The 12,218-nt window shown below is 31.4% G+C and overlaps 1 protein-coding gene across 2 annotated transcripts; it reads right to left on the bottom strand.

Moving 5' to 3' along the window:
- Positions 1–9,703: 9,703 nt before the first annotated feature.
- Positions 9,704–11,728, bottom strand: LOC107616136 (cyclin-D4-1). 2 transcript variants are annotated; one of them, XM_088499621.1, is made up of 4 exons: positions 11,088–11,728; positions 10,621–11,014; positions 10,442–10,545; positions 9,704–10,207 (listed from the first exon to the last, which is right to left on the bottom strand). In XM_088499621.1, exons 1-4 carry the CDS (start codon positions 11,322–11,324, stop codon positions 9,983–9,985), a joined length of 960 nt encoding a protein of 319 aa, XP_088355747.1. In that variant the 5' UTR covers positions 11,325–11,728; the 3' UTR covers positions 9,704–9,982. The 2 variants fall into 2 exon arrangements, with proteins under 2 accessions (XP_088355747.1, XP_088355748.1); XM_088499622.1 differs by lacking the exon at positions 10,442–10,545 and having other exon boundaries at positions 11,088–11,651.
- Positions 11,729–12,218: the final 490 nt, after the last annotated feature.

Here is a 12,218-nt window from a genome sequence, read left to right as displayed (position 1 = left end):
GACGGTAAAATAACATTAAATCACTTTTATAAACGTTAAAGATACAAATAGAACGATTTAAACGTTTGGAACATAAATAAAATTTACTCCAAACATTGGTGAGAAAAACGATGAAAACTCTACCTAAATAATGTATGAATTTGTTTTGTGTTTGGAGAAAAGTAAAAGAGATGGTTGATCTATATATGCATGAGAGTGAAAAAGGTAAATTGGGGCATATGCTTGGGATTTTATGGATCGACATCCACATCCAAATCCACATGCAATCGCAGAATGAGATTCATAATCCTTCAAGTCTCTGCTTTTGAAGGATTTACTCTACCAGGTTTCACATTTTGGCATGTGGACACGTGTGCACTACTGTTCATATAAGAGCTTCCACTTGCACATTTTCAAACACATGTGTGCACGTGCACATGCACTTCTATCTAAATCCTTATCCTTCGTTTATTTATAGTGACACTAATACACACATCATCATCACCTCATTTATAAGGATAACTACTATCCTCTTTTAATTTAACTATATACACACGAGGCCCTAACCTATGAATCTTAAATCTTTCAAAGTAAACAAATAATTAATAAAACTCAAGAAAGCTTTCTGCCTAAATAATTCTTGAAAGGATACCTTTGGCACCATACAATACAGTATATAATATACCACTATATGTTGCTATGCACGTGGCCATCATGGTCAAAATAACAATACAGTACTTGGACGTACTAATTAGCTTTAGATAGCCCAAGAAAATACACAATATAATAATAAAACAACCATTTAATTTGGTCTCCTATCCATGAAGTCAAATAAATGCATTATCAAAAAAAAAAAAAAAAAAGAGATTGGGTATTAGATTATGTGAAGAAGTAGCCATAGTTTGGGTTATCCGGTGCTTAAATACATCATATGCTTACATTTTAAGTTATTGTTTTTAGGGGTGGGTACGGGTCGGTTTGGTTCAGATTTATGGTAAAATTAGAATTGAACCGATCAAAATGTAATTGGTTTGGTTTGGTTCGAATTTGTATTTTTTGTATATGTATTCGAATTAAATCAAACCGATTAAGAATGGATTGGTTCGGTTCGGATAATTGGGTACTCGATGACTTTGAAATTCATTAAAAAAAAACTAAATTTTTATCTTAAAAATTGAACAAGTACAATAAACATGTAACATCAATAGAAATAATCCAAACATGTTAAATACCAAATACATTAAAAACTAAAATCATTAAAATCTAAACATATTAATAATGAATAATCATTGTCTAATGAAAAAGTCATATATATTTTTTTTATATTTTTTATTTAATTAATATATGATCGGGTTCGCGGGTTGATTTGGGTTCCGTACCCCCAAAACCGATACCCAAACCAATCACTAACAAAAATCATCGGTTTGATTCGGATTGGACCCGATTACCCGTTGATTTTAAAACCAATTTAATTGGTTCGGTTCGAATTCGAACGGGTAATCAAGTATCCGCTACCATGCTCACCCCTAATTGTTTTACATTTATTTACAGCAAATCAACTAATTACCGCCCTACATACCATTAACAAGATTGAGCCACCCATCATTAATATTAAAATGTGATAGGTTAACCAAATGGTCAATGTTTGGTTAGAAACAATTTAATAATAATAAATGGACGTGGATTTTTATTTTAATTTCTCTCCATTTCGGAAGCAGAATTAACGAAGCTTCCTAGTTCCTTTTTTCTTTAAACGTAAACACTAGCAAACCCTACAAGGCTAAATGCAAGAAGGGAAAATAATGCTTAATTAATGTAAATAGAGCTGAAAAGAGGGTAACAATAATGTTAAGAGAAGAGTAAAGAATGAATTTCTTTCACTATTTTCCCTGATGAGACCATGTGTATAAATACTATAAATGCACCACAGTTCAAATCCAGCTATCATATGCCATAACTTTGCAATTGCTTGATACGGAAATTATTGGCAGCTTTGGGCCCATCACTATTTTTGACCTAGTACTCCTTCAAATAATGGGTCAACTTCAATTAGCTGGTGATTATTACAAATAAAACAAAAGGTAAATTATTTTGAAATTGTGCGGTGGTAATTTGGTTATTTAGGAATTAATTAATTTTATCATTTTAAAATATCAAGGATTATTTTGCACAATTTTTTAAAAGAAAAATTAGAGTTAAATTATAGAGTTTAATTTTGATGTATTGAGAATATAAAAAATTTTACACACTCATCCAATTAGATTTATGAATTTAGATTATTTTTAATAATGATTTTAAAAATTATTTATTTTTAATAATACATTTTTTTTTTTGCCCGCTTAACATCTGGAGTTTTGCCTCGACTAATTCAGACTCAAATTAAATGCTAAATTATAAATAGTGTATATATCTTAGAGAGAGTAAAAGTGCATTTTTTTTTCTAAAGTATTAAGATTTTATTTGATAAAATTTAAAAAAAAATTTAAAAAATACAAGCTTCTCATTTTGTGTTTGATAAATAAAAAAAATTATGTATTTATATTTACAGTTTTTAAAAGATTAAGATACTTTTGAAAGTACTTAAGAACTAAGGTAGAATTTTTTAAAAATAACTTGTATTTATCAAAATTAAAAAAGTTAATATAACCTAATTCATTAATTAATATCCAAATTTAATTCTTACATTAATATTTATTATAGTATTTTAAATTTTAAAAATTATTTTATCAAACGCATTTATTATTACTTATACTTATTAAAAATTATTTTTAATTTAATTTACTAAATATAAATATTACCACTTTTAAAAAATTATCTTTTAAAAACTAACTTTTATAAATTACTTAAAAAAAATTAACCAAACTAAATCTAAATCTACTTTAAAAAAACAAATAGAAAGGACATTAACTATTAAAATTTTACCAAGATTCTAATCCATAATTGAACTATCTTATCCCTTTCATCCCACTCAATAAATAAATAAATAAATAAACAACAGCTAGCAACAACAGAAAAAAACAATGTAGATAAACAATGCTTTTATATTAGAATAATTCAGTTGGTCTAACTTAATTTTGATAAATTAATTCAAAAAGTGAGAGTTGTATTGAGTCAACAATGAAAATCATGGTATCCTTAATCTAAGGTGGGAATTGTAATAATCAGCAACCCAAAAAGAAGGAAGTGTACATTCGTCCGTACAGTGTGGTGAGTGCAAGTGGAAAGTATGAGTGAGTAGTGTAGGACCAAAATCTTAAATAGCACCGTGGCTAAAATCCAAATCTAACCCTCACCGCCCATATCATCAGCCAAAGTTAAAACTCTAAACCCATACTCTTGAAAAAGACGTACACTAACATTATCTATTTATCCATGCACAACTTATGTTGACGTTTGCACGGGTACTACTTCTAAGGAAAATGAATAAATTACTAAAATTCTGGTTAGGGGTGTTATCGGTTCGGTTTGGTTCGGTTTTTATATAATACCAATCAATTGGTTTGTTGTTTGTGCAACAACCGAATCGAACCGAACCGAACCAAAAGCAGTTTGATTCGGTCAGTTTTTTCGGTTTTTAAATCCTAACTAATAGAAAATTAATCTTAGTAAAATGATGTTCAAAACAATCAATAAATTAAAATAATATTACATTACATTCAAATTCAACACAATTCAACTCATTCCAACAACTAAACATAAAACAAACACATTTGTTAAGTCTAAAATTTCCATTTCAATGTATTACTAAACCACTTCTGCGATTCGGTTTGGTTCGGTTCGGTTTCTGTTGAGCCAACCGAAAACCGAACCGAACCGATCGGTTTACATCGGAAAAAAACCAAAAAAAACCAATTTTTTTCGGTTTTTATTCGGTTGTTGTAAATTTCGGTTCGGTTTTGCGATAAATTTCGGTTTGGTTCGGTAACTTACACCCCTAATTCTGGTATTCAAATTTCTACATTATCATTTTGATATTGTTTTGTTGAGATTCATGTGTATTATTAACCAATAATTTAAGTCTAATATATATCTTATGTAATAGGCTTTGATAAAATTGGATCAAAGTGTATCATGTGTCAAGTTTTGTGATTTCAAACATGTAGGCCAAACACAGAGAATTTAGGCCTAGAAAATGAAAAAGATAGAGTGTGACTTGGGTTCATAGACAACAACAACTCACTCAGTATTCAGTAATGATCAATTTATTATTCTCTGGGAATAGCACAATTCAATGAACAGCGAAATTCAATTGCTACAAGCCAACATTTAATTAATTTTTAGGTACCAGTGAACGTGGTGGTAATGAGTTTTCTACTTTTCTGCCTGCAAAATAAAGTTGAGTTATTGGTAGCATATAATTTCTACAATATGATTCCATTGAATTGAATAGCAGCATGTTCCTGGTTTGAGTATGAAGTTTGAAAATCTTTTACTTACCTTGATCCATGCATAGTTATGAAATCATAATTAAATTGGTCAAATCCGTATTAACTGGCTAGATGATCTACCAAACCTGAGTTAATAACCCAATATGTTTTTTTGACTAGATTGATTTGTCAAATGCTTCCAAAATGAGACTACAATCTATGACCCAATTGGTGGCCGACACTATGACTCCAACTAGGCCTCAAGAACAATATGAGCCCCATGGGCCATAGGGTTGTGACCCAAATGGATCGGACACTAGTCCTTTTTTGGGCCTAGGCCCCAATAGAATACCTAAAAAAAATATTAACCAAATTAAAGCCCAGTTTAGATAAATAACTTAATTAAGTTACTTTTGAAGAAATAGTTTAAACAATAAATATTTATATTAAAAGTAGTTTATAAATAAGTTATTTTGTATTTGTTTTTTAGTTCTAAAAGTACTTATTTTAAGAGAAAAGTGATAAAAAGCTTTTTATTATGAGAGAGGTCATTTTTTTAACTTCTCCTTAAGCACCAAAATAGCTTTTTAAAAAGTTGCAATTTTGTTTTGAAAATTGTACCAGACATTAATACTACATCTTTTCATAAGTTAAAAGTTAAAGTCACTTATGAACCTACCCAAACAAGCCCTAAGTTAGTCTAATAATTAACTTATTAGTTCTTTTAAACAAGTGTCTGGTTATAATTTTAAATTGTATCTTATGTATTCTAGACTCAGGGTTTAATATATCAAAGCCTTTATGAGTAATTATGATAAATACAAACTATTGTTTTTAATGATAAATCAACTAAAATTTGTTAAAGATAATATAGTCACAATCCAATTAATGGACATACTAACAAAACTTTGCAGAGGCACGGATATACTATCTTCAACACAGTACAATCAGATCAGTTTAGTATTTCTATGAAAATTTTAAACATGAGTTTTACAATAATACATTTAGTTATTATTCATTAGAATTTGATTTGCAACCATCACATAATAGATATGGTTTTCCATTAATTATAATTATTGGTTTCAATAACTTCCAATGCAGTACAAACTTAATAGATGCATGCCTCCCTCTATTAACACTACTAGTACAGCAGAACCTGTGTTTTTTTTTCCCCTCATATTGATTGATGGTTGAACGGAAGAAGCATTAAATGAAAGAAAAAACGCACACTCTGATTTCTTAGAGAGTAGAAATTGTGTTCCAATTATGTGGTGCTTCAAGAACAATTACATAAATAACTCCAGCTGTCTCAACTGCTATGATAGATGCTTAGTCAAACGCAATTCATCAAAATTTTACTGTTTCCCATGCTCTGCGCAAGTGTGTCTCTCAACTCTGCTCCTTCACTTGTAGTAGTAGGTTACCCAACTCGGAATATATGTCTAAAACTAAAATAATATGTCTTTAATTTATCTTATTAGTTATTACTACTACACACACATAATAATAGTGTTAAATTTAGGATTTGAAGCACAAATGCTCTAATAATCTTCTTGATATGTTCATGTTTTTTCCACTCTGTCAATGCTCCTTTAATTTATTCAAACGCTCTCTGGAGCTAGTCCTTATTTTACATAACAGGGTTAATATGATTAATCAACTGTACTAATCATGGTCATTAGAGTCTTTAACTCTTATTTGCCATTCACAGTACCTTTCCAATATTAGAAATTGCTGCCACGTCTAACATTGCTTTTTAACTAATTTGGGTGGTTAATTATGTGGTCAAATTATTTGTAGGGTTAAACTAAAAGTTTAAATTGTCCGATATATATAACAATTTATTTATCAAAAGACAGACTCTTAAATAGAAATTGGAAAAGTATATAAGGGGTGAATTAGTTATTGATGTCATTATTTTAGCTACAATTTGCAGGCTGTGTTTGTGGGCCCTTGTTTCATCTGGCATTACTGATTCAAAAAATGGTAAAGTATATTTTTTGTTCTTGAAGTTTAGCAAAAATTTTAAAAATATCCTTAAGTTTTATTTTGTTTCAATTTTGTCTTAGAAATTTTCGATTTGCATCAAATATACTCTTAACGGCTAAATTTTCAAAAAAATTAAGACCAATCTAACAATAATGCATGAAAACTATGCTTGATTTGCTTGTGTTGAGGGTTGTTATTATGAAATTGTTGTTGAATTGGTCTTAAATTTTTTGAAAAATTAGCCGTTCGGGGTATATTTGATGCAAATCGAAAACTTTTAGGACAAAATTGAAACAAAATAAAACTTAAGGGTATTTTTGAAACTTTTATCAAACTTTAAGGACAAAAAATATACTTTACCCTTTGAAAAATAAAGTAGAGTAAGATTTACACAATGTGTAAAGGGATAAATTAATTATATTATATAAGGTATTTTAATAAATATTATATTATTTAAAAATTAATTAAATAACATATAAATTAGTATTAAATTTAAAGTGTTTTATATTAAAAATATTTTACAGAATTGTATATATAAATTCATATAATTATTTAACTAAAATGTAATACAAACTGAAATATAATTTATTATTTTAAAAATTTGAAATCTAGAAAAAAAGATAGGCCTTTTATATTAGAATTGTATAAAATTACATCTTCATTTGTTATTTTTATGTTTAGATTTGTTTTAATTGTCATACTTTGTCTTCTTACGTGGTGTTTTTTGGTTTGTAAATAATTAAAAAAAAGGAATTAGAATGAAAAAAATATAATATAAAATTATAAATTAACTTTATAATCATGATATATTTACATGTATCTAGTAAATAGATGTACTAAAATTGAACTCACTTGGATTAGAAAAAAATAATGAGAATGAAAAATATTAAAAATATAATATAAAATTATAAATTAACTTTATAGTCATGATATATTTGAATGTATCTAGTAAGATGATATGCCAAATTTAAATTTATTTAGAGAAGTCTTTTATAATTGGTATGCAAGATTAAGAAATAAAGAGTAATAAAAGTCTTATGCAGCATACATAAATAAACTAAATAGTATAATAGTAAGAGTTTTAATATATATAAATTTAGTATTTTAATATTTATAACTGAAATTCTTATAATTATTATTATGATATTTTTAATGGTATATTTATTATATTTAATTAGTATTTTATATTTTAATCGAATAAAATAAGAAATTTTATTTTAAATTTTCTTCAAAAAATTTACTAAAAAAAGGATAATTGATTAATTTCCATCTTTTACTAAGTCATTAAAATTATTATCATGACATCATTAACAGAAAAAAAAATAATTTATACTACTCATTATAAAAAAATTTAGTATTAACTTTTATATGTTATAAATAGATAGATGCTACTCCATTAATTGATTTTTTCTTTAATTTGTTGGCGATTAAATATTAGTAATTGAATTGAAAATAATTATTTTTCTTTTTCCACCCCGACCTTTATAGTTTCCAGTTAACACACATGGTATGGACATTTCATTCATTAAACGAATTTGTCTTGTACACCACTACGTAATAAGCAGAGTAGAATTAATTGCTATTAAAATGTAATAAACGTTGGAATGATTAAATTTGGGACAGAGATGACAAAATAATGCATAATAATAATATGATGATGATGATGCAAGTGGTTTCTCATGTATTGTACAGAGAAATGGTGCAGTGCCGGAAATTTAGCGATGAGAAGTGTTGGAGTTCCAGGCTGTAATGGGACCTCAAAATTGACTAAATGAGCCACGTGGTTGTAGGCCCACTGCCACTAGTTAACCCCCTCTTCTTTACCAGTCTCCCCCCCTGAGACTACAATACCAATAATTCATGCACCAAAGCATGCATGCAATTGCAAGGGCAATCCCCTATGTGCACAAAACTTGCATGCATAGGGGCATAGCAACAAAAATATTAACTCCTTGTGTTGTATCTATCTATTCTAAAAAAAAATATTCAATTACATTTACCTTTCCGTGAAATTAATAATTGAAAGTTGTTAAATAAAAATTTAGTCAAATTAATTAAATTATTTAACGGCTTCAATTATTAATTTCACAAAGCTGTATCTAAATTTTCATTCTTACAAAATTTTATTAGCATGTTCTCTTTTTGATTGTGTCATGATTGGGAGGGAAATAATACTAATAGAATTCATGATATGCTCATCACAAGTCCAACTAACAATTAAAGAGTTCATTGAGTAAAAATATGAGTAATAAGGATTAAGGAGTGAAAAAAGTGATTCTTATCTTTTTTTTTTTAAATTTAGATACAATTAACTGAGTCGTTAAATAATTTCAATGATTTGAATAAATTTTTATTTAACGGCTTTCAATTATTAATTTTACATAGATATAACTGTACCTAAAATTTCATTTTTTAATATTATTTTAAATTATATATTTCGAATAATATATACTGACTTCGAAATATTATACACACTTTCAATATACTTCTTTTGGTGACTGGACGAAATATATTTGAGATATACAAGAACAATTCATAAAGACAAATTACAAGAAAATCAAGGTTTCATCACTATGCCTAGGAAGACTAACAAATTTATTAATAATTGCTTAAAGAGAAAGTCTCGAAATTAATAATTTTTTAAAAAGTTGGTCAGTATTTAATTATAAAAAAAAATGAATAATTTTACATAATTGAATTTAATTTCACACCATTAAAAATATTATTAATGATGAATTGACAATTACAAAATACAAAAATTACTGACCAATTATTATTAAAAGTTGAGCATAAATATGAGCCGATTATGCGATGTGATTAATATCATACAGTGCCACCCTCCAACGCCATTTCTTGATTGTTGGTCAAAACCACCTTATTACACACTCCTTCAACGTTCAAGCCCCTCATTACGTGGCATCTACTCCTCATGTCCACGCCACCCTCCCTCTTAATTCTTTTTTCATTTTTCTCGCTCATCACGAGATCTACCATTCTCGCCAAAGCCAACACCACCACACCTTGCGTTTTCAACGGGATACGCTGTGTTGTTTTCAATATCCCGTTATAGGCCCGATTGTTGGATACGTGGCTCAACCCCTGTGGCTCAGTACCTTTTCCTGCGGCCCAATCGCACAACCATTTCCATCCCCCCCAAATTACTATTCTGCCCTCACATTAACACAAACGCTATGGACTAGAAAAAAGGGCGTTTCAGGCAATGCAATGCATTATTCACAGACACAAACTGTGCTTCCAAAAGAGGAAGGGAATGATGGAAACATCTTGCAGTGTTGAACAACTAAACTAAACAAAACTCAATAGATCCACAATCATTACTAACAACAACATCAACATCCATACAAGTATATACTTAACAGGTTGATTTTTACTTTATGCATTGATAATAATACACCAAAATTAAAAAATCACAGTAATAATAATAAAAAATAGAGTCACCTTTAGCCGGACCAAGAATCTACCAAATCATGACCCTTGGTCTTATAATCGAGATATAAATAGTGTTTTATAGGGAAAAAAAGGAACCTCTTTTCTCTCTGACAAAAGATACCAAAAAAGGTTACACATATATTATAATAATAAATATGATATGATGATGATGGGTTGGGAGGATGTTTCCCGTCTTATTACGGCTGCCGTACATCCGGGGGAGAGGATCGCAGCCGCTTGTTTGGCGGGTCATGTTGGGGGCGGGCTGAAGAAGGGGTGTCGCAGCTGGCACAGGTGGAGACGTCGAGGACGGCGACGGGGCTCTGAGGTGGCGGGTGGCCTCGCGTGGCTTTGGTGGTGGATGCGGGACACGTGTCCAGCACGTAGTCCTCCATTAGTTGGTGACAGCGTCTCACCATTTCCTATCCGAAAAAACCAACAAAGATTCATTGGAATAATAAAAAAGGAAAATAGTAATGAAGAGTGTGAGTGTGACGTGCAGCTTTCCATACTTTTGAAATTGAAAAAGCAAAACAAACAAATTTACTACCACAAGTTAAGAAAAATCTTCTACTAACAAAGTCGCAGTACTAAAAAGTAATGATTAATGAACCAACTACTGCATACTAAAGTCAAAATATTAGTCATCATCATACATGGTTTACTCTGTGGTGGAATACATGAGGGTGGTGGTGGCCAGCTGAGCAGAGGACGGCGGCAGCTGCCACGGCGGACGGCGGAAACTCCAAGAACTTAATCACTAATCACATGGTGACAAAAATCAAGACAACAGTAAACAGAAAAGAGAGAAAGAGAAAAAGGTAGATTACGTTACCACGGGTGGAGGCGAGGATGAGGTCGGAGGCAGCGGAGAGTAACTGTAACCGGTTGAAAGAAGAAGAAGAAGAAGGGAGGTTGGTGAGGTAATAATGAAGGTAATGGAAGGGGGTAACGGAACGGAGTGTCCAGTTGAGATTAGACAAGAGGCAAAGCTCCATTCTGCGAAGGGTTTTGGGGTGAAACACCAAGGTTGGCTGGAAAAGCTGGAGGTCAAGCAAGAGAGGCACTTGTGGCTCCTCCATTTTCGCCGCCACAGACAAACACGCCACGGATAGTAGCTGAAATGCCCACCTGGATCGTACCGGAAGAGAAACGAGGGAGAGGAAGCGGTCCATGTAGTTGATGGAAAGGAAGGCCGTTACTGGATGGAACTCATAGAATGCCTGCACCTGCATTGCATTGCCAAAACCATGTCACATAACAACGAAACCACGTTGCTTCTTGCATCTTACCAAGGCCTACCTTTAACATCCAGTTGATGGCGTCCAACCGTGCGCTCACGTCCACCGAACCATCGCCGCACCGCCGGAGGTAATCCGCCGACGCCATGTGCCGCGCCTCTGCGTCGATGAGTTCGCTGATGTCGGAATCATCGTCGTAGGGCTGCCAGAGTGCTGTCAATGATGGCGGAGAGGGGTGGTCGGAGATTGCTTCGCTGGCGTCTTCGACGCACAGCATGCTAGCGGAGGAAGAAGACATTGCGGTGGTGGTGGGTGGCGGGTGAGGATGTAGTAGGAGTAGTAATGGGAGTGCGGTGATGGGTCATTGCATTGGGGGGGTTGGTCTTTATGGATTTGTGTTTGACATATTAAGTGCTCTTCCCTCTCTCTCTCTCTCTCTCTCAAGTTTTCTTTTTTTGTCTGTTTGCTGGGTTTAATTTATTTTCCTTGTTTTGTGAATTTTGAGTGTGAAACAGTCTCCAATCCTAATGTGTTTTCCGTTTTGGAAAATGGTGAATGGAGGAGTTATCAAAGCACAGAGACAAGTCATAGGACAGAAGAGAGAGAGTGTGTGGAAGGCAGTGGTAATGAGTAAAGAGGTGATTGGTGTATTAATGCCTTAATATCACGCATTTCTCTCTTCCTACTCTCTTCTTTCTCGCAAAATTTTAATCATCAACCACCATAGCCTCCACCATTGCACTTATTTTCTTTCTTCACTAGTTATACCAACTTATTTTCGTAGCTTCATCATAATTAACAATAATTAAGTTAAATAATATCAAATTTTTATTAGGTAATTTGATGTAAGTCATCACATTTTCCTTTTATGTTTTTATTATGCAACAATTTCATGTAGCGAAATCCACTCTAAATGTTACCATCCAGTTGCTTCCTACCAATTATTAGGTTGATATCTACGACTACGATGCTCCCTTTTTTTTTTTTTCTCTTTTGGGCTGGAAATACCAATTTCTTTTGTTTGTTTTCACCTTGTGTTGACAGCATAGTAGCGTGATTCCCGCATGACATGGGGTCCGTTTAGTTCTAAGCAATACCCAAATAAGCCTGTTTCCAAGGGTCATCCTTATTTCTAAGTCCAAATCCTGAACAAATTTTTGTGTTATTTTTAAAAAATATTATATAATGATAT

The sequence above is a fragment of the Arachis ipaensis genome, chromosome B9, assembly GCF_059453495.1.
Source record: "Arachis ipaensis isolate K30076 ecotype BB chromosome B9, ASM5945349v1, whole genome shotgun sequence".
NCBI lineage: Eukaryota > Viridiplantae > Streptophyta > Magnoliopsida > Fabales > Fabaceae > Arachis > Arachis ipaensis.
The sequence above is the reverse complement of the archived record's forward strand: the minus strand, read 5'-3'. Positions and strand labels throughout refer to the sequence as shown.

What these genes read in the sequence shown, in the direction of transcription:
- LOC107616136 (XM_088499621.1), bottom strand. Translation starts at nt 11,324, where the DNA reads ATGTCTTCTTCCTCCGCTAGCATGCTGTGCGTCGAAGACGCCAGCGAA. An exon ending in CCATCAACTGGATGTTAAAG is followed by an intron (nt 11,015 to 11,087) that starts GTAGGCCTTGGT and finishes AATGCAATGCAG; the next exon opens with GTGCAGGCATTCTATGAGTT. An exon ending in TCCACCACAGAGTAAACCAT is followed by an intron (nt 10,208 to 10,441) that starts GTATGATGATGA and finishes TTTTTCGGATAG; the next exon opens with GAAATGGTGAGACGCTGTCA.